Source organism: Dipodomys merriami, unplaced genomic scaffold (genome assembly GCF_024711535.1).
Source record: "Dipodomys merriami isolate MVZ:Mamm:240054 unplaced genomic scaffold, mDipMer1.0.p SCAF_1, whole genome shotgun sequence".
Lineage (NCBI taxonomy): Eukaryota > Metazoa > Chordata > Mammalia > Rodentia > Heteromyidae > Dipodomys > Dipodomys merriami.
This window is the reverse complement of record NW_027202270.1, coordinates 7,712,236-7,734,008: the sequence shown is the minus strand read 5'-3', so window position 1 is coordinate 7,734,008 and position 21,773 is coordinate 7,712,236. Positions and strand designations below refer to the sequence as shown.

The 21,773-nt window shown below is 43.0% G+C and overlaps 1 protein-coding gene across 5 annotated transcripts in view; it reads left to right on the top strand.

Moving 5' to 3' along the window:
- The window catches only part of LOC138822375 (nuclear body protein SP140-like), a 60,100-nt gene extending 38,598 nt beyond the window's left edge, over nt 1-21,502 (top strand). For 4 of the 5 annotated variants that reach the window (XM_070015206.1, XM_070015207.1, XM_070015203.1 and 1 more), the window contains 9 exons: nt 3,574-3,681; nt 6,581-6,726; nt 8,123-8,170; nt 11,509-11,553; nt 18,288-18,403; nt 19,127-19,232; nt 19,711-19,788; nt 19,981-20,124; nt 21,077-21,502. In XM_070015206.1, coding sequence (XP_069871307.1) covers nt 3,574-3,681; nt 6,581-6,726; nt 8,123-8,170; nt 11,509-11,553; nt 18,288-18,403; nt 19,127-19,232; nt 19,711-19,788; nt 19,981-20,124; nt 21,077-21,184 — 899 coding nt within the window. In that variant the 3' untranslated portion in view covers nt 21,185-21,502. The remainder of the gene's footprint in view (nt 1-3,573; nt 3,682-6,580; nt 6,727-8,122; nt 8,171-11,508; nt 11,554-18,287; nt 18,404-19,126; nt 19,233-19,710; nt 19,789-19,980; nt 20,125-21,076) is intronic. The other variant, XM_070015205.1, reaches the window with a different exon arrangement.
- Nucleotides 21,503-21,773: the final 271 nt, after the last annotated feature.

Sequence of the window (21,773 nt, the reverse complement as noted above, 5' to 3'; positions counted from 1 at the left end):
CTCCTTAGAGTCTGTTACACATCACTTAATTCATTTGTAACTGTATACTAACCATTGTGTCTAACTACCACAAATGAGGGAAACCATGCAACTTGTGTTTCTCTGGGTCTGGCTTAATTAACTTAATATATATGTCAAGTCTTTCCATTTCCTTACCCATGGTACAATATCATTCTTTCTGAAGGATAAGTAGAATTGCATTGTGTATATACACCACATTTTCTTGATCCATTCATCCACTGAGGGACATCTGAGCTGATTCCATATCTTGGCTATGGTGAATAGTGCTGCAGTGAACATGGTTGTGCTGGTGGCTTTACTGTGACCTTGTTTGTGCTCTACTGGATAAATGCCTCAGAGTGGAATTGCTGCATCATGGGGTAGTTCTATGTTTAGTTTTTTGAGGAGCCTCCATACTGCTTTCCAGCGTGGTTAAGCAAGCTTACATTTCCACCAATCAATATTCTTTTTCTGACTAAAGTACCTCCCATCCTAAGTCTGGACAAGCCCTTGGCTGGGCTGTGAGAAGTGGAGTAGCATGGCCTCATCATCTCTGTTGTCTCTTGGGCCTACCTCTATTTACTATAATTGGTTTGGGCCCATATAGGATTGGGAAGGTGGAAGTAAGGTGATGACATGGAAGGTTTGCTTGACAAGCCCGAGTGTGTGGTAACATTGGAAATGAAGGTTCTGTTTCTTCTATGACATGCACTCATTAGTTGCATTGCAAGGAAGAGGGTTAGGTGCCAGGTACCACAGCTTGATTTCTTCTGGAAGAGGTACAGCCTTTCAGCTGGGCTCTGGTGGCTCAAACCTGTAGACCTAGCCCCACAAGAGGGTAAGAGCTGAGGATGAGATTTTGAAGCTAGCTGGGCAAAAAAATCTCCTCTGCGCCCCCTCAATTACAGATTCAAACAGATCTGATGAGAAGTAAATCCAACATATCTACCAGTCCCATAAAAGATATAACCACACAGAGACAGAAAATCTGCAAGAAAGAATTCTGTATTCTCTGAATTGCCCAGTGTTCTGGTTGGCCAGAGCTTTGGTGCCTAGCCTGCCCAGGCAGGGAAAGAGCAGTGAGAATAAACCATCTGAATGTCTTCTCACCACAGGGTGAGAGACACCCAGAGAGGTACTGGCTTTTCACGGTCCTATGGCATAGTGGGTGAGAGAGGAGGGAGTTCCCTGGGGGTCCACACCTGGATAAATGACCTTCTCTTGCCTGGAGATTCCACTGTCTAGAAGGAAGAAGCCAGAGTGAGGAAAGGTTATATGCCTCCTACAGGACCATATCTCCACCATTTTGGTAATTTTCCTTGGTTGTTAACATTGAAACTCCTAGTGTCTTACACAAGCTTGGCCAACTCTCCTGGACCTTTTATGTGCTCTGCTGTCATCTTGCTTAAATGTCAGTGATAATTGGCAAGGCTGACACTTGTCTGATCTTGGGATATGACCTCTCCACTTGTCAATATTGGTCCCAAGAGGCATTTGGTCTTGAATGGGTGAAACTTTTTCAGTAATTATCTATAGTCTGAAGACTGAAAGAAGGATGATACTGAGTAGCTCCACTTTGGGTTTGATTTTGCATGAAGATTCGGTTTATTTTGCTGGCCTGATATGCCATTTCTAGTATTTAGGACTGGGTGATCTGAAAATAATGTTTACTCTCAGGATCTCCATGACCCTGAGTAGCTCTGCCAGATGACGTCATTGAGTGGAAGTATCAAATAGGAGTAAGAAGAAACATTGCGTTGCTGCTTAGAAAATCAATACGTCTGAATCGTAGTAAACATTGAGATACCCATGCACAGCCTAAACCTGCAAATGGGAAGAACGTTCTCTACTGTAGCATTTGCCAAGTCAGTCCTCAGTCACTTCTTTTGAGGGGAAGGTGGTACGTCCTGGGGATTGAACTCAGGGCCTAGGCACTGTCCCTGAGCTTTTTGTTCAAGACTAGCACTGTGCCACTACAGTCACAGCCTCACTTACAGCTTTTTTGGTAGGTTAGTGAAGAGTCTCAGAGGCTTTTCTGCTTGGGTTGGTTTTGAACCTGATCCTCAAATCTCAGCCTCCTGAGTAGCTAGGATTAGATAAGCCACCAGCACCCAGCTGTAGTTACTTCTTGAAGCAAAAGTTTTGGAGAGTAGCCAAAAGACTTCTTTTGGTTAGTCTCTTAGATCTTAATAAGTCTATCTAAACATTTACAATAACAAAACATTTACAATAACATTTACTGTCACTTTGAGCACAAATAGACAAATGCTTTCATCTGTGGTGATACATAGCAAATATCTCACTTGGAGAATGTAATATGCCTTCCATGAATGCACAGAAGTACCATTTGTTTTTCTCTACTAAAAGCGATCTACCATGCCTTTACTTGATCTTATAGTGGGTCTTAGTTTTCTAGGAATGTATTAGTTTCTGTGATGAAGGTAATCATCAACTAAATCTCATATATTTATTGCTAATATTATCTTAATTCAGAGATTACAAGGGTGTAGCCAATACTAGGACTTCAGTGCTGCTTGAGATGTAAGCAAAAAACTGATTTCAATTAGCATTTTAATAATATAGAAATATGAAAGTGAAATATAAGATTAGCTATCTAGTTTTTGGTAGCTCATAATATGGATATTGGCATCTCTGGTAGCTTCAAATACAGAATATATATATATATATATATATATATATATATATAGAGAGAGAGAGAGAGAGAGAGAGAGAGAGAGAGAGAAGAGAGAGAGAACACATATGCTATATATAAAATGTAGTAAAATATGGTACCTCATCATATTAGATAATATTATATTGACTATATATATAGATATGGATGTATGCCTTAGATTACACACTATAGTGGTCTAGAGTAGGGGTAGAGCCTGTGTCTTAAGGCTTTCCTGCTCTTTAACTGTGTGGTCTCTGGACAATCACTTGACCTCTTTTCCTTCAGTGTCCTCATCTAAATGAGACTAACCATCCTTCTCAATTCATTCCAGTCATGATTGTATACTTCTCTCAAATGTAGTCTCAGAACCAAGGACAGCTCCCCTCCCACTCCACCTTAGTGGCTCTACAATATTGGTTGGAAGGGCAAGCTTAGCTACTTACTTTCTAAGAGTATGTTTGAAGGCCTTTCACTCCAACTTCCATGGAGTCAGATCTTCATTTCCCACTCGCAGTACAATTCTCATAATCTTAGTGTCCCCCAAGTTCTCTTCTTAATTACAGGGAAAGCTGATGTGAAGAACAGACAGCAAAAGGCAGCAGATATCTTCTTCTTGGGCCTGCCCCCTCATTATCCTTTTTTTCTTTCGAGATCAGATACAAGTACCATCCCTGGCTTTGTCTTGAGCTACTTCAGTAGGGCTTACTACCCAATGCTAAAGCACTGTCAGTCATTTTGTATCACGTTATCACCTGAAAGAAAGATTCGGAAATTGTAGAAATCTGTGGAATTGAGTTTTCTTAAATACCCTTCTACCTTCCTAGGAAAGACCTCAACAAGGGAACATGGGAGCATGCATAATTGCAAAGTAAAACAGCAACAAAAATCTTATCTTTTAGGTTCATGGAAGAACAGAGTCTGTGAATACGTAAACTTTCGCTCTGATTTACTTCCTGTGACATGTGGTCATCTGAAGGGGACTTTAAATAAGAATAAATTGAAACAAGGTGGGTTTCTTGGTCTTCTTTCATTTGTGCTTCCTATCTGAAGAGATCACAGGAAGGGATGGGATTGCTCATGAGGATCACTCATTATGGAAAGGAATTGGGCCTCTCAAGAGAAACAGATTCCCTTAAGAATTTTTTAAAAAAAATATTGTGTAAATAATTTTAGATGACTAATCCCACATGGATGCTCATTTACCGGTACTCCAAAACCAAAGAGAAGGTCAGGGACTCCCCTCTCCCTCTCCCACCTTCTCTCCTTCCTTCTCCCTCCTTCTCCCTTTCCCTCCTTCCCCTTCCTCCCTCCCTCTCTCCCTTCCTACTTTCCTTCCTTCCTTCCTTCCTTTCTTCTTTCCTCCCTTCCTCCCTCCCTTCCTTCCTCCCTCCCTTCCTCCCTCTTTCCCTCTTCTTTCTCTCTGTCTCTCTCTGTCTCTGTCTCTTTCTCTCTCTCTGTCGTCAGGGTCTGGGCACTGTCCCTCAGCTCCTTGAGCCAGACCACCACTTCTGGCTTTTCTGTATGTAGTACTGAGGAATGCAACCTAGGGTTTTGTGCTTGCTAGAATCACTCTACCACTAAGCCACAGTCCCAGTCCAGTCAGGGACATTAATCCACTCATGGGAAGTATTGTTTTACTTTGAGCCAATCATTAGTGGGAAGAGGTCCTGAGCTACTACCTGTAGCTTCTGTTCTGGGTCATCAACACCAGGGCAGGTTCTTAACATAGTAAAAAGATCATGCGTTAGAATCAGAAAACTTGACTTCCAGGCTAGTTCTGCCAAGAGTAACTTTCATTCTCAATTCCAAGGCTTTTTTTTTGGTGTTTAATTGGACATACAAATCTCACTTACTTTCCTGCTGAGGCTAGCCTCATATCTGAGCCTCCTAAGTAGCTAGGATTATAGGCCTGTGCCACCAGTGCCCAACTTCTAGGCCTTTTCACATATGCAATTCATATCTAAAAAAGGACAATAATTCAAAATCAGACTCATTGTATAGCATGAGGACTAATTTACATAATCGATATAACACATTTTGTGATTGTAGATTCTAAAGTTTTGTTAAAAAGATCTTTTGTGGTGTACTTGACTTTGGATCTCTCTTACTATGGGCCTTTGGATGCCAATGAATATAAATGTTTGATCATGATTATTGCTATTGTTATTGTTATTTTTGTTTTTTGTTGTTTTTTTTTTTTTTGGTGCCGGTCCTGGGGTTTGAACCCAGGGCCTGGGTCCTGTCCCTGAGCTCATTTTGTTCAAGATTAGCACTCTATCAGTTGAACCACAACTCCATTTCTGGCTTTTTTGATGAGTACCTGATAATAAGAGTCTCATGGACTTCCTACCTGGGCTGGCTTCAAACTGCAGTCCTCAGATCTCAGCTTCCTAGGATTACAGGCATGAGTCACCAACATCCAGCCATGATTATTTTTTAAAACAGTTTTACTGAGATAAAATTTGTACAATTTAGAGTGTACAAATCAGTGGGATGTTCTTTTGGTATGGTCCCAATATTGCATAGCCATCCCCAAATTTTAATATTAGTACATTTTGTTGTCTCCTCATGACCAAATTAACAGTCTGTGCTCACCTACTACTCAGCCTTGATTTCTACTCTACAAACTTTCCTATTCTAAGCATTTTATATTAATAAAATGTTATAATGAGTCAATCATAATTGACTTCTTTCATTTGCTTTATGTTTCCAAGGCTTATGCATGTAGCAGCATGCTTTTTACTACCCAATAGTATCAAACTATTACATACATTTTGTTACCAAATAATGTAATAATCCATTGCATGGAATTATCACATTGTGTTTATTCATGCATCAATTCCCACTTTTTCACTATGTATAATGCTGTTTTGAATATTCATGTACAAGATTTTTGTGAATGTATGCTTACAATTCTTTGGGGGTGCATACATAAGAATGGAATTGCTAGGTAATTCTGGTATCCAGAGTTCTATAGTAATTCTACATGTAACTTATTAAGGAATCACCCAAGTGTTCAAAACAAACCAAAACAAAACAGTAGCTGCACCAGCAATGCACAAGGCCTTCAATTTCTTTACATTGACAGTTATTTTCTGTCCTTTTAAATTTTTTAATTACTGTTATTATCATTGAAGGTATGACATAATATCTCACTGTGGTTTTATTTTGTATTTCTCTAGTAATTAAAATATTGGCCATATGACTATCTATGTGTGTATGTGTGCTAGTACAGGGGCTTGAACTTAGGGCCTAGGTGCTTTACTTTAGCTTTTTCTACTCAAGGCTGGAGTTCTGCCACTTGAGCTATCTCTCCACTTCTAGTTTTTACTGATTAATAGGAGATGAGTCTCACAGATTTTCCTGCTTTTGATGGCTTCACACTATGATCTACAGTCCCCTGACTAACTAGGATTACAGGTAGGAGCTACTAGTTCCTTCCTTAAAGGGAAAAAAAGCCCTCTACAATTTATATTTTGTAATAGTTGTGGGTGACCTTCTGAGTTACAGAATATCCGCTGAGATCTCAACCTCACTTGAGAATTCTGCCCTCTCTCCATGTTGCCCCGGGGCCCTTAATTCTGTGGACTAGTCTCTGTCCCCTGAATTAAATCACAAATTGAAATCCATTCATCTTCTGGATCTACTTGCTTTTCCTTTGGTTCTGAAATGTGTTTTACAGGGTTGCTTTGAACAGTTGTAACTTTCTTCATATATGAAAAAGATTAGAGAAATCTGCATATTTCAGGAGTCTTTCAGATTGAGTTTGAGACACCTAAAGTCTGGGAGGGGAGGCCTGACTCTTCCGCTGTTGACCTTGAACTTCATTTGGGGATTTGGGCTCCAGGTCCAGGGTGGTAGAAGACCACAGTTCTGACTCCAAATCAGCTTACCTTGCTCTTTCAGGAGGAGCCTTAGCGAAGTGCATACTGAGCGAGGATGGAAACTGGTTTACCCCCATTGAATTTGAAGCCAGAGGAGGCCATGCAAGATCCAAGAACTGGAAGATAAGTGTGCACTGTGGCCGGTGGTCTCTCCTGAAGCTGATGGAGGTATCCATATCCAGCACCTGCCCCACCCCTTCTTGTAGTACCCTAGTCAGAAAGCCACTCTTCGTCTATAGTAGCTGAAGCCTTGAAGCCAGTGAGAAGGGAGAGGCCCAATTCATAACCAGAGTGCACAACTGTAAAAAGATAGATGCAGGGCCTTGAGGGAAAGAATGGCCATTCTGATGTGATTGCATGCAGAGAACTCCATGTACTGAAACAAAGACTCCACAGTCAAACAAATGGAAGGAGCCACTTTAGAGAAAGGAAGGCATGAAAAGCAGAGCCATCGCTAAAAGTAGCTCTGTGGACTTAGATTCTATTTGACCCCATATAATCAGTCTACCTATCAGTTGAGGTTGTCTGTGGAGGGCTTTGAAGGCAGGCTAATTAGTTCAATTTCAAGTTCTAGACAAGGACTCAGTGAAAACTTCTGAATTTAGAAATGACATGTAAAACACTGTTTTTTTTAAATTTGATTTTTAATGCCAAGGGGTCAAACCCAAAGCCTTACACATGCTGTATATGTATGCACTCTATATCTAGCTCCCTAAAACCTTATTTTGGACAGCCATGTGGCTTTGAAATGACATCACTACCAGTTCACTATACTCAATATAGAATGCTTACCTTAAATATGCCTCTGATTTGTTGTCCTAGACCTTCCTCATCTCTCCTAGTCCATGGCTGAGACCCTTCTTGTACCCCTTGAGCGTTCCCTTTCCTGGACTGGAGGTGTGCCTCAAGTGATAGAATGCCAGCATATGAACAAAATCATCAGATACTGAGTTTGAGTCCTGGTCTCAGATGAGAGAGGCGAGAGAGAGAGAGAGAGAGAGAGAGAGAGAGAGAGAGAGAGAGAGAGAGAGAGAGAGAGAGAGAGAGAGAGAGAGAGAGAGAGAGAGAGAGAGAGAGAGGAGAAGGAGAAGGAGAAGGAGAAGGAGAAGGAAAAGGAGGAGGAGAGAAGAGCGATCCCCTTCCATGAGATATCTTCCCTATCCCCCTCTAGATTTGTTACCTTTGCATGCCCCAAATCGATCTGAGTATCTAACACACAGTAGGTGTGCAATAAATGAATGTGTGTTGGACATGGAAGTCAAGTATGAATGACAGTACAGAGAAGGAAAAAGAGGTAAGTGATATAGAACGTTGTGAAGGGAAACCTCTCAGGTCTTAGGAAAGAAGCACCAAAAGGGAATGGTTCTAAAGATGACTCTTCCACCTATCCTTGGTTGAAGGAAGTCTTGAAGCAGGTAAGGTGGGATGACATCTCATTTTGACATCATGGAGTTGAACTGGAAGTGAAATACACAGACAGAAATGTTTGGGAAGAGGTTGAGAAATGCCAGATCCACACAATGGTAACAGATTATCCATTTAATGAGATTTTTTAATTTTTCAGAAAGGATTTCTGCCTCGTCCTCCAAGAACATACCCCAAGAGGAAAAAGGTGGTTATTGCATAACTTTCTACAAGTTCTCTTCATGTACAATATTTTATTATATGGCACCTCAATTGGGTAATCACAGTTACCTTCTACCTCCTCCACTTCTTTACCTTTATTTTTCTTTATTATTATTGTTATTATTATTATTTTGCCATGTGCCTTCAGGGCTGCTTCTTTGAACATTATGGTGTATACAAAGCTAGGTCCTCTTTAAATGCTGATTCATGTGAAATGGACAGTGATAAGGAACCATCAAAACAAACCACATCCATGTTTTTAAGTGAAGGATGTAGCTGTGTTTTGGGTAGCAAAGTCGGAAAAGTGAATGTAATTATGAAGTGCATAAAAATATCCTATAGTAAGGTGAGAGTATCCATTTCCACTCAAGTCTAGATTGTTCAAGATGACTTTACTATCTATTTTTTACTTTAATGGGATCTGATGGAATCAAAGTTTTCCCACAGTTGTTCAGCTGATTCTAGAACAATAGACAACTTGTGGAATGCATATGAAACCACCTATCATTTTACAAGCTAGACCACCAGAGTTGAGTTCTTCTCTGCTTCCTTATATTGTCCCCCACCTTGCACTGAAATGGTCACCCCGATAACAGCGTACCTTCTCAAGGGAAGATTACTTGCCTGTGGTGAGATAGTGCTGTTGAAGACAGAGGCCTTCAAAGGCATGTTCAGTGAAGAATGGACCTGGAAAGGTTTCTACTTAGGCTCCAGCAGAGGGTCTGTGTAGATGGACTTCCTTTGATCTGTGAGAGTGATTTCTCTCTCTAAGGAAGAAAGCAACAAATAAATAGAGTGTTGAATCAGGACAAGGTAAGAGTGTTTCCAAGACTGGGTATGCATGATACCCAGAGGGGGAAGTGTCATTCTTATCATCTACAGGTAGCAATGACCATCTAAGACAGTCACAGACATCTGTCACTGTCCCTGGGCTTCATATGCCTGGGAGGATTTCAGATTCAGGCCTCCACATTATTGGTGATTTGCATTATAATCTGGCACGTTTGAGCTCTCAGCCACTGGGAAGGAAGTTATTGTTTGACTCTTCAGTGAGTATGTTAAAGACAAGTTGATCTATCTTCCCCCTGGTAGCAAGAATAACAGTGTAAGCTGGGTGCTTGTAGCCCACATCTGTAATCCTAGCTACTCTGGAGGCTGAGATCTAAGGGTCATCATTCCAAGCCAGCCCAGGCATGAAAAATCTGTGAGACTCTTAGCTCCAGTCAACTACTCAGAATAGGCCAGAAGTGGTGCTCTGGCTCAAGTGGTAGAAAATTAGCCTTGAACCAAAGAGATTAAGGGACAGCACCCAGACCCTGAGTTCAAGCTCTAGGACCAGCACACGCGCGCGCGCGCGCACACACACACACACACACACACACACACACACACACACGCGAGAATAACTGTAGATTATCCAAATGAGCTGGAAATTTCCAGCCAACAGGCTCTATCCTTATTGATGGGGCAACTCTTACAGCAACAAGATGCTGTTGTATTCTGTGTGTCTATTGGCCAGAACATAATCTCCCCAGAATGGCAGAACCCAAAATACCTTTCTATCTCTTTAGATCCTTAGTGCCTCACAGAGCTTCTCTCTTTTTTCTTTTTTCATTATCCTTATATAGTCAGAACTTCTCTTTGACAGTGTCTGGCTTCTGTCACTGTCCATACCACATGATAATATTTCAGCTTATGACAAGACCCCTTAAACTTTGAAGGAATCTAATACAGAATAATTTTTTCTTGTGTATGCTATTCTTTATCTAAGAGACTCCAATCATCCCTCTTCCGAAGTGCAAAAACATACACCTATTCATTTATTTATCGTATAATTATACCAATTACATACTGAATATTTTATGGCTGTTAGAGAAATTTACATGCTTACAATTTCAGTTTACATATTTACAAATTCATGCATATGATATCATTGCAAACATGAAAGAATACTAATGGAAGGTGGTGGAAAATTCTAGACGAGTCAGTGGTGGGCAGTGACATGGTCACTTCTCAGGCAATTGTCCCGTGGAGTACAATTGTCCATAGCCACTCTGCCCTAGGCTAAAGAGGATAATTGTGTCTCAGAAGGGAAGAGTGCCAGGTTATTCTACTCTGTGTCCCAATATAATCCTCTTGTGTTTCCTCTGCAAGTCAGCTGGTCTGGCAGCTTGAGATGTAGATAGCAGGGAAAGGAAGGTGAGTGTTGGGAAGAAGAGCTAAAACACTGGATATTTGCATTTAATCTTTAGGATCTTATCCCTAGGAGAGATGCAGTGGTGGTAGGGTTCCTCTGTAGGTGCTGGGAGCTCTAATTGATGCCTCCTCAGGCTGGTTTCATTACAGCTCCTTTGGGTGAGCTGATATATCATGGGTGGCCAACCATTTTGAAGGAAAAAGGCTAAAGGCCTTTAATAAATGAACACAGCTCAGCCTGTGGAAAGCAGTTCTGGGTCTAAAAGCCAGAGAGGGAAACTAACTTTGGGTTCTTGTTCTCCTGGTAGAGACCATAGGTTCATAAAAACAAGTTTTTTTTTCCAAGAAAAGGTAGATTGATTTAAGAGGAAAAACTTTATATGAAATAAAATGAACATATATTTGAGTAAAGAAGGATTCATGAACAGGGCAGGACTCTCAGGAAGAATTCCTAGGCTCCACTGCAGCTGGGTGAGCCCGGAATTTCTAATGTGCTTAGGCTGAATTAAGACTAAGGAAACACACTTGATTGGCCAGAGGGGAAAGATACTAGTTAGAATTAACTGGTGGCTATTTATGGTTAACGTCTAGTTTCATTTTACTGCTTACATTGGGCCCCAGTTGCCCAATGACTTCCCAATAATTTTGTGTGTGTGTGTGTGTGTGTGTGTGTGTGTGTGTGTGTGTGTGTGTGTGTGTGTGTGTGTGTGTGTGTGTGTGTGTGTGTGTGTGTGTGTGTGTGTGTGTGTGTGTGTGTGTGTGTGTGTGTGTGTGTGTGTGTGTGTGTGTGTGTGCATTCCAGTCCTTGAACTCAAGGGTTAGGTGTTGTTCCTGAGCTTCTTTTCTCAAGGCTAGCACTCTACCACTTGAGCCACAGCTGCACTTCTGGCTTCTTAGTAGTTAATTTGGAGATAAGAGTCTCACAGGCTTTCATCTCTGGGATGGCTTTCAACTGTGATGCTCAGATCTTGGCCTCCTGAGTAGCTAGGATTATAGGCATGAAACTGGCACCCTAAAGAAAACATTTTTAAACAATTACTATTTACAGCCCTCAGAAGATAACCGTAGCAGTAAGTGATTTTTTCAACCATCGCATTCAATAGTTTCATTTAGCCTTTTCATTTCCAGCGGAGAACAAAGATGAATCACAACAAAACCCAAACTGACCCTGATGTAAGTACACCTCAAAAACTCAGGCCTTTCCCATGTGTCTTACCTGCATCCTGGCTGCTTTTCATTGGTTATAGGCTCATTCTCAGTTGGAGAGCTTTGCTGCATGTGCTGAGCAGGGCAAACAGTGGTGTCCTCTAAGCCATGTGCGTGGATCTGGGCTTGGGTGTCTCTGCCAGAAGTGACTTTCCTGTGTTTCCCTAAAACTCTTTCCCTGTCCTCATCTCCCTCAAAGGCGGGTGAGGCAGGGATTGAGACCACTGATATCTTTGGAGATGGAGGCTGAGGCAGGAACAGGAAGGGCTGGCTGCAGAGGAGTGGGGCAGGGGAACATGTTTGAGAGGAGAAAGGCCTTTTAGCAATCTTTTTTTTGGGGGGGGGTGGGTCCGGTTGTGGGGCCTGAACTCTGGGCCTGGGCACTGTCAGCTCTTCAGCTCAAGGCTAGCGCTCTACCACTTTAGCCACAGCGCCACTTCCAGCTTTTTTTCTTTTTGCTTATGTGGTGCTGAGGAATCAAACCCAGGGCCTCAGGCATGCAAGGCACGCACTCTACCCACTGAGCCATCTTCCCAGCCCCGAGAAAGGCCTTTTAAAGTGGTCAGTGGACTAAAAAGGGAACTCCCTAAATCCCTCCCAGTTACAGGCTGACCTCAGTATGATCTTGAGCATCAGCCCAAAGGCACAGGATAGTGAGTTCAGGCACAGCTCTGTCCTTGATCCTGCAGGAAATGCATGCAGAACAACAGGACCCTCTGTGACGAGTCTCAAGGGAGTCATCTGGGGCCCGAGCTGTTTAAGACAGAAACCATGACTGCTTAGCAAACCACAGAGCCTCTTCCTCCAACCGCTTGGCTGATAATTGATAAGATGCAAGGGGTTTGGATTCCTCAGGCCTACCTATCCCCTGCTTGTTATATGGCTGCTTGCTTTGGGCTCTTCCAAAAATGATGATTTCTTTCTCTAAGCAAAATCGCACCCTGATTTCTTTCATGGCAGTGAGGTGGATGTTTTGGTCAGAGTGAGCTTGTGAGAATGGCTGTCATGTAGAGTAGCGTGCAGTGTGATGCTCGCAGGTGCTACCCAGAAGAGGAGTAAGGGTTGAGTAGTTTCACACCCACTGCCAAAGCAAGCTCCAACAAGATTTATATCTTGCCCACACCATTTTTTGTGGGTTTTTTCACTCTTCTGAGGGGGCCTTTGGTAGTTATCAAGTCTTGGCATCCAGTGTTTATGTGGCTTATGGGGGATGGTGTAGACACGGACAGAGTTTCTAGGGAAGAGATGGCAACTTTCCAGTGAAGGCATCTCTTCCATGTTAATAATCTTCTTTCAGACAGACATTTAGGCCAATGACAATGATATCTAATATCTCTGTGTCTCAGTTGCCAGACTTTGCTCAGGCTAAGCTTCAACCTGGGCTGCTTGCTGGAATCACCCACAGTGCTTTGAAAAATATTTTTGCTTGGATCCCAGCCCTAGAGGTAATTCTGATATAATTGGTAAGGGCTAAGAGTTGACATTTATGACTTTATAAAAAAGACCCCAGATGATTCTGATGTTGAGAATGACCTGTTCCATGCTTATAGAATACCAATTCCTCATGACGCTAATGACCCACTAATTAAAGTCTCTGGTATTGGAACCAGGACATGAGTCATTTATATGCCCTCCACAAATAGTTCCAGGCTAAGAAACTCAAAGCCTTGTGCTCTAGTTGAGTTTTTTTTTTTATTTTTTTATTTTTGCTCAAGGTTCTCTACCACTTGACCTCCACTTGTATATTTTGCTGGTTAATTGGAAATAAGAGTCTCATAGACTTTTCTGCCCACGCTGGCTTCAGAGTTTCATCCTCCTGAGTAGCTAAGATTACAGGTGTGAACCACCAAAACTTGGCTAAGAATCACTTCCCCTCCGTTAAAGAGATTAGGGACTCAAGCCTCAAGACTCATTTCTTCCTTTGGTCATTTTCTTGTTCTTGTGGGGACAGAAGTTACCGCTTTTGAGACAGTGATGATAAAGTCTCTTGCACTGATGAGAAGAAAAGGGATTGAAAGGTCCCATTCCAGCCTCAGCTCCAAATGGGAATGGACCTAAACATCCCCCATGGAACTGACAGGAAGTTTTGGGTGAGAATTTTCTTGGGGCCCAGGGCGTAGCCATACAAGGCCATTTTCATTTATTTATTACCTATTGATTATTTTTATTTTGAGGGGTACAGGGGATTGAACCCGCTACTACCGAGTTATTTCCCTAGTCCACTGATATTTTAAAAAGCAAAACAAATTTACCTAACAAAAGTATTTTTACCCAGAAGCCCCAAGCAAATCTCAAAATTATTATTAATATTAGTCTTTTCAAATCTTTGATAATTTTCCACATCCCTAGAAATAACATAGATATATTCCAAATTATTTTAGTCCACTGGCACGTTGCTGACTTTTGTCACTCACATGGATAGAATATAGAGCTTTTGCCTGTGGGGGACAGGCCTCCCTTTACTCTGTCCATGAAGGTGGGTCCCAGTAGGGTTTCCTCTCCAACTGTATTCAGTGGGCATTACAGGAACAGAAGAGATACTGAAAGAAGCTTAAAAATTAGTGTCCAGCATCTCAGGGTTGGTCTGGATTTGGGGGATGAGAGTGAGGGCAGAAGCAGGATGGATTCTGGGGTTTGTGGTGGTGGAGGATGTTTCATTAAATAGAAATACTAGCAAAAGAACATGGCCGAGGCTGGGGTGGAACAGGAGGAGAAGCTAAAATGCTCCAGGATCATTGGAGTTATGCTGTGGAGCCCCGGAGGAGATGTTGGACAGAAATGTGCACGGACACCTGGGAGCTGAAGACCCAAATGGGTAACTGCAAGGTGACTTTGACCATAGCCAGAGATAGAAGCTCAAGGAATTCTATCCTTTTATTGTTTAATTAAAAGTTAAAAGAGGAGCCAGAAAGGAAAGTAGAGTGGTGAGGCTCTTAGAGTGAGCCCAAAAGAATGGTGCCACAGGCCAGGAGTCTTTTATCCTTTGGCATTAGTGGTAGTTGAACTCAGGGCCTTAAGCATGCCAGGTGAACATTCTACCATATGAGCCACCTCTCTAGCCCTCTTGTGCATTGCTTATTTTCAAGGTAGAGTCTTGCTTTGTGTACAAGCCATACTGGACTGGGCTACTACTACTTGTGCTTCCCAGTATCCCTGGAGATGACAGGGCACATGCCACCACATCCAGTTCTTGGTTCAGACTTTGGCCTTTTTCTGTAATCCTCCAATCTCTACCTCCCAAGCAACCAGGATTACAGACTTGAGCCACAGCTCCCAGGCATCTTTTGAACAGGTCAAAATGGTCCATCCTAGAGAAGAGCTGACCCTATCATCCTTGCCTCTACTCGCTTTTCAATGGCTTCCTTCTCTTCTATCCACCATTCATCAGTGGATGGGCCAATCTCCCTATCTTTCTCATATTTGTCTCGATCCATGTATGGAGGAGAAGAAATTTTTCTGTGTGGAAGTAGACCTCTCTTTTCTCAAACTGTCTCCACTCCTTCCCAGAAGGTGGGCCCAGGAAAACACTTGTGACTGCAGATATGTCAGTCACTCAGATACTTCCTGATTCATGATTCACGTTATTGCTGATTATCATGGAGGAAATAATGCCAACCACTCCCTGAGGGAAGTTCTGGCAGACTGATTTGAATAAATCTGTGGCTGGCAGGGAACTGAAACCAGCTATTTGAAGATAAGCAGAAGTTACATATGGTCCTTTGAGACGTTTTTAGCCAAGAGGGAAACTTAGAGATAGGTCATTTAGTCCCTCCCAACTTTGTTTTTATGACAGTCCTCTCTCTCTAGGCTAGCCTCCCCAGTGCTAGGCGTGGGCTACCATTCTACTTAGGCTCTCCCAGTTCTACCAGATTTCCAGGCAGCATGTAATATGGAGCTCTGGCTTTAATCTTTTTTTTTTTTTTTTTTTTTTTTTTGTCGGTCGTGGAACTTGAACTCTGGGCCTAGATGTTCACCCTCAGCTCTTCAGCTCAAGGCTAGTGCTCTACCACATGAGCCATAGCACCACTTCTCATTTTCTGGTGGTTTATTGGAGAGGAGAGTCTCACAGACTTTCCTGCCAGCTCTGGCTTCAAACCTCGATCCTCAGATCTCAGTCTCCTGAGTTGCTAGGATTACAGGTGTGGCACTGGCACCTGGCTCTGACTTTAATCTTTATGTAACTGGGGTTCCACTCCCCAGTTTGGTTTAGCCAGTCTCCCTCAATATACCAAGAGACAAGAATCGATGAATGGCAGCAGGAGATTTATCACATGTTGCAGGCCTGGCATGGGAAGAAGTAAGATAAGCACTTCAGTCCACCTTCAAGGTGCAGACATGAGCTTTAGGTTTTAATAGAGGAAGAATTTGGGGGAAGGGGACAAAAGATATGAATACTTATTAGACCATTCTGGCCAAAGCTGCAGTGTGTTCCTCATATCTCAAGACTGGTCAGGTATGACCATTGCCTGGGGTAGTTTTGACTCTTGTCAAAAATATTTATCAGTCAGCCCTGACCTTCCTGGATTTCAAGGTGGATGGATCCCAGGTCATTGCAGGAGAGGATGGCTCAGAGCAAAAGCAGATGTAAAATGGAGACGAGAAGCTAGTTGTTGTTTTTTTTTAATGCACATACTGAGGCTTGAACTCAGGGCCTTATGATCTTGCTTAGTTTTTTCTCTAAAGACTAGTACTCTTAACACTCAAGCCACACCTCTACTTCTGGTTCTTTTTTGGCTAGTTGGGGATCCGTCTCCCAAATTTATTTGTCCAGGCTGGCTTTGAAATGCCATCCTCAGAGCCCTGCCTCCTGAGTAGTTAGATTACAGCTATACCCCATGGGTGCATGCTGGGGCTAGCCTTTTGTCCTGTTTTTAGTGATCCTGGGGGCATTTGCAGTCCCATGTGGGGAATCAAATTATTTTGTTTAAGGCTCTAAGTATTTGTTGTATAGTAGACTCTTTCCTTCAGGCATCTGGTTCCAATACCACCACTGTGGAAAAGCTGTGAATGCTCGGGATGGGTAGAGATCAGTGTCATATTGCAGATACTTGATTCGTGTTCCCTATAAGCTTGCCCACCTTCTGCTAAATACATCCTCCTTTCAACGCATCTCAAATGTTTGCATTTTCTCCTTAATCACTCATATTCACTTTGGCTTTGGGGGTGCCATTTGCTTTTGGGGAAGCAGACTTTTTAAAACTTAAGGGCAAGGAATGATCATACAATAATTTAAACACAAGTGATGATAATGTGGGCCTGACTGAGTGCTTCTCCAAATCACCTGAGCTTAATGAATACACTCAGGGATTTAAATATTTTGTTTTGATGTATTTATTTTGTTTTTTTGTTTATACCACATGTTTGATGGAAATCATGTGTAGTAAATCTACAATCTAGCTTACTGTATTGATGCCACTTTTCTCCAGGACAGTAGCAGGCTCAATCACATTAGTTCTTCACTTGAAAATGTATGTAATTTGTATACTGTGCAGTGGGCATATATTGGTTTATTTATTTGCTTTTTATTTATTTGCTTATTTATTTGTTGTATTTTTGTCTGTTTTTTTTTTGGGGGGGGGGTCAGTCCTGGGCATTGAACTCAGGGCCTAGGTGCTGTCCTTGAGCTGCTGCTCAAGGCTAGTACTCTACCACTTGAACCACAGCTCCATTTCCAGCTTTTTTTGGTAATTTGTTGGAGATAAGAGTCTCACAGACTTTCCTGCCCAGGCTGGCTTTTGAACCGTGATCCTCAGATCTCAGCCTCCTGAGTAGGTAGGATTACAGGTATGAGCCACAGATGCCCGGCAATACTGTTGGTTTTTAATGAATGAGTTAATCCATAATAAGTGTATGCAAATACTGTCAAATTATAACTGCTCCAATGAAAATTAAATTTGAATAAGATCCCACATATTATGACTGTTGAAATACTTAATATCTGTTGATTTGGGTGAATGTGCTCATTCTTTTTATGGGCCAAAGCCCCAACTCCTTTATGACCCCAGAAGGTAAGGGTAGGATCTTGGGTGATTGTCATGATCACATTTCTAGGACATTGGAGATGGTACTTCCCTCACTCATGTGTTGATTTTTCTGGCATGGGGGACCTGTCAGGTTTGAGAGCTAGGGTTCTGAATATCCTAGCACCACCAGGGCCTAGCACCCACGGTAGCCATAGACCCCTCTCTCCCAAAGCCTAGGGCTCTCCTAGCACAGATCACATAGTCCAAAAAACCAAGTTTTCCTCCCTCTAAATCCTATTCATGGTGAGTTTATGGCTAAGACTGTGGGATGCAGTACACTCTAACTAGTTTACTCCATCATATTAAATTCTCAGTAAAGCATACTTTGATGAGTCAGATTCATCCTTGTTGAATAGGCAAATAGATTTATCACTGTATTTCAGGAGTTCATTTTTCCTGCAAGATAACATTCAGATTCTGATAAAAATAATCTTGTTCTGTTGATAGTCTCTCTGTGTTTGAATCTAGGCTTTTAAAAATGGTTTTATTTTCCTTTTGTTTTCTATTTTCTATTTGAATCTCCTTGGTAGTATGAGAGGGTTTGAATCCCTGGTTTTATTTGGAATACTGTTCCCATGTGACACAGGGCTCCTTTCTCCCAAACTTCCTGCCTGCTCTGTGATAGGGTGGCCTTTTGGGTCTCCCGCATCTCGGTGCTGTGGTTGTTTTTCCTTCTAGCTGAGGAACTCAGATGAATGTGAAGTGTGTCGCAAAAGGGGAACACTGTTCTGCTGTGATACTTGTTCCAGAGCCTTCCACAAGGACTGTCACATTCCATCAGTAGAAGCTGAGATGTGAGTGAGATGGGCTCCCTCCTCCTCCCAGCGACCCTTCCTTGTGCACGTGCACTGAGTGAGATCCAGGGGTTTGGAACAAGTGACAAGCAGCTCTTTGTGACGTCCTTAGAGTTAGTTAGCTTTCTAGAACTGCTATCTATGAGTGGATCCCCTAGAAGATGAGTCTGAGGTGAAGTCTGCAGGCCCCATGGTCTATTGTGGTATGTCCTCGGGCACAGGGAGAAAGGGAGGCCACATATTTGGGGGAAATCACTCCTCTGTACTTCCTCTGGGAGGTAGAGGTTAGTGAGTAGGACCCTTTGCCTGATTACGATGACTTACCACCAAAAGTACTCCTCTTGTTCATGGGAATGGGGACAGGAAAGGCCAATTGGCTTTGTTCTTATTCAGGAAAGGAAGACACAAGACTGGCTTCCACAGTCCACCAGGTCTCAATGGGCCTCCTGGAGGCCCAACATCCCTGACGTTCAAAGCCCAGTTTCTACTCTCAGGTCTGGCAGGCTGGCTCCCTGTGCCCTGAGTATGCAAAGAGAGCTCCCCACTCACCTTGCCACCAAGCACTGACCCTGCGCTGCTGTCACTGATGAGGGGGAGCCCACCGCCCTGGACCCTGTGTGGAAGGCTTACACGCGGCTCAGCCCACTGGCCAGCAGCAGTGCTAGGAAAAGTGGCTATTTACAAGTGCCAGGCTCTCTGTTCACCTTCTGTTTGACCTCTCAGGACCCCTTGGAGCTGTATCTTCTGCAGGATGGAGGCCATCGGCAGCCAACAGACTCACTCCGAACCTGAGATCCTAGACAGGCAGATGTGGCCCGAGGAACAGCTGGTGAGTCACCACCATCCTCCAGGCATCCTCTTTTCTCTTCTGCCACACACAGGTCAGAAGTCATGAGAAAGACACTCTGAAGGAGCCAAGACACACCTCCTGCAGGCAGATGGCATACTAAAACCTCTTTGTAGGCTGGGCACCAGTGGCTCATGCCTGTAATCCTAGCTACTCAGGAGGCTGAGATCTGAGGATTGTGGTTCAAAGCCAGCCCGGGCAAAGAAAGTCCATGAGACTTTTGTCTCCAATTAACCACCAGAAAACCAGGAGTGCGCTATGGCTCAAGTGGTAGAATGCTAGCCTTGAGCTGAAGAGCTGTGAGTCAGCACCCAGGCCCAAAGTTTAAGTCCCACAACCGACAAAAAACAAACAAAAACCTCTTTGTAGAAAAATAACTCAAGCCAACTCAGCTCTGTGTGGTAAACCACACCGTTTGGGGAAGCTTCTAAGCTGCATTGACAGCCTTCTTCTCTTGCAGAAATGCGAGTTCGTCCTCTTGAAGGTCTATTGCTGTTCTGAGAGCACTTTTTTTGCCAAGATCCCGTATTATTATTACGTAAGTAAAACAGCGACTGCCCTGCCTGAGGTCACGTGACTGAAATGAGTGCTTGTGCAATCTGTGCGATTCATCCCCTGGAGTAGAGCACAAGATCTGCTGTCTTTCCCTATGGGATTTTTATGGGAATCCACAGAAGATAAACCCTAGTTATGCCAGTAGCTTTCCCATTGTTGGTTTCTTTGTTATCAGATTAGGGACACATCTACAAGTCAGAAAGAACCCATGTGGTTGGACAGAATCAAGAAAACACTGAATGTACGGGGTTACCCCCAAGTGCAGGGATTTGTGCAAGACATGCGCCTCATCTTTCAGAACCACAGGGCCTCATACAAGGTAAGTGGTTCTCCTTGTACTTCCTTTTCCTTCCACTGGGTCGCTCCACGCCTCATTTTCTGGTACCTGGAACACTTGGAGTTTCCAGCATCTTCCTATAGCAAAGTACTGGAAGTGAGTGATTTATTTCTTTCAGTTTCAGATATAAGTAATAGTGAGTTCAAAGGTGACTCTGTACCTTCAAAGCTCACAGAGAAAGTGCCCACACTTGGTTTGTCCCTCCCTCCCTTCCTGCTTGCCTGCCTGCCTTCTGCTAGTCCTGAGGCTTGAACTCAGTGCCTGAACACTATCCCTAAGCTTTTTTGCTCAAGGCTAATGCTCTATACCACTTGAGTCTCAGATCCACTTCCAGCTTTTTGCTCTTATCTGGAGATAAGAGGCTTGGAGAAATTCCTGCCCAGGCTGGCTTCCAGCTGTGATCCTTGGCTCTCAGCTTCCTGAGTAGATTACAGGCCTGAGCCACTACTGTCTGTCTCTCCACACTTAGTCTTAAAGTATTTTTTGCTGCTTGTTTTCCATCAGTGAAAATTCTCAAAAATCCCAGGATCTAGATTTCTATACATGTGAATAGACATGTAGTTCACAGGGATCATCTGAGAGGAACAGAAGCCACAAGAAGGAAGAGGTCGTTAATCCCTTCTCATCCTCCTGTCCTTTTATCTGAATTAGTACGATGAACTACTAGTTTCTAACTCCCACTGAAATAAATAACCAAAGTCCCATAGGCAGGGACCTCAAGTTTGGCAATGAGTCTACATTTTTGTCATTAGAAAGGAATAACCAGGCTTGTAGCATACCAAAGGTACTCTTAACTATGTTTTTAACTTTTAACTTGGCTAGTGTGATTTAGCACGAGAAACCTGGGCATCTTCAATGGCCATTGGCTGATGACACTGATGAGAGCATCATCATATTTGACTCCATTATGTTTTTGTGTTTTTTCTTCCTCCAGGACCATGATTTTGGCCAAATGGGACTTAGACTGGAGTCTGAATTTGAGAAAACTTTCAAAGAAGTGTTTGCTGTTGAGGAAGCAAACGAGAACTGTGGACTCCTGTAAACAGGCTGCTCAGCACACCAGCACTGTCTCCTTTTCTGGTGTCTTCATTCTGCAGTCATAGCGTTGTCTGCTCACTCCACGGGCCCCAGAGGGTCTTCCTGGATCCCACGGAACCAGCTCCAGGCTGAGTTTTTCCTCCCGTCCTGGAGACCCAATCTGGACCCAAGGATGGGATCAGATGCTGCTTCTGTGCTTCCCCTGGGATCAGGCTGGAGCCAGCCCCCAGCCAGCGTAGCTTCTTCTAGTCTAGTGTATGGCTTTCATAGCCCCTCTTCTCCCGAGAGCATTCCACAATAAACCATCTATCTATCTAACTGATATAGCTTTATCTTCAATCTGCTTCTATAGGACTCATAATGCTCTTGAGTGTAAACTCCAAGGAAGGATTCTGCAGTTGAGTCATGTTCCAGCCAATTGGTAATGGATGAAATAGTAGTAGTTCTTGGTATGTTGTAAAATGCAGTTGCCCCAGTTTTCACCTGAAAAATAAAAAAAAACAAAACAGATGAGCTATAGATGGAGAGGTGTGCTGGGTGGTAGATGGGTTGGGCATTTAAGAAGGGAGGAAAAGAGTCTATAAGAACTGTGA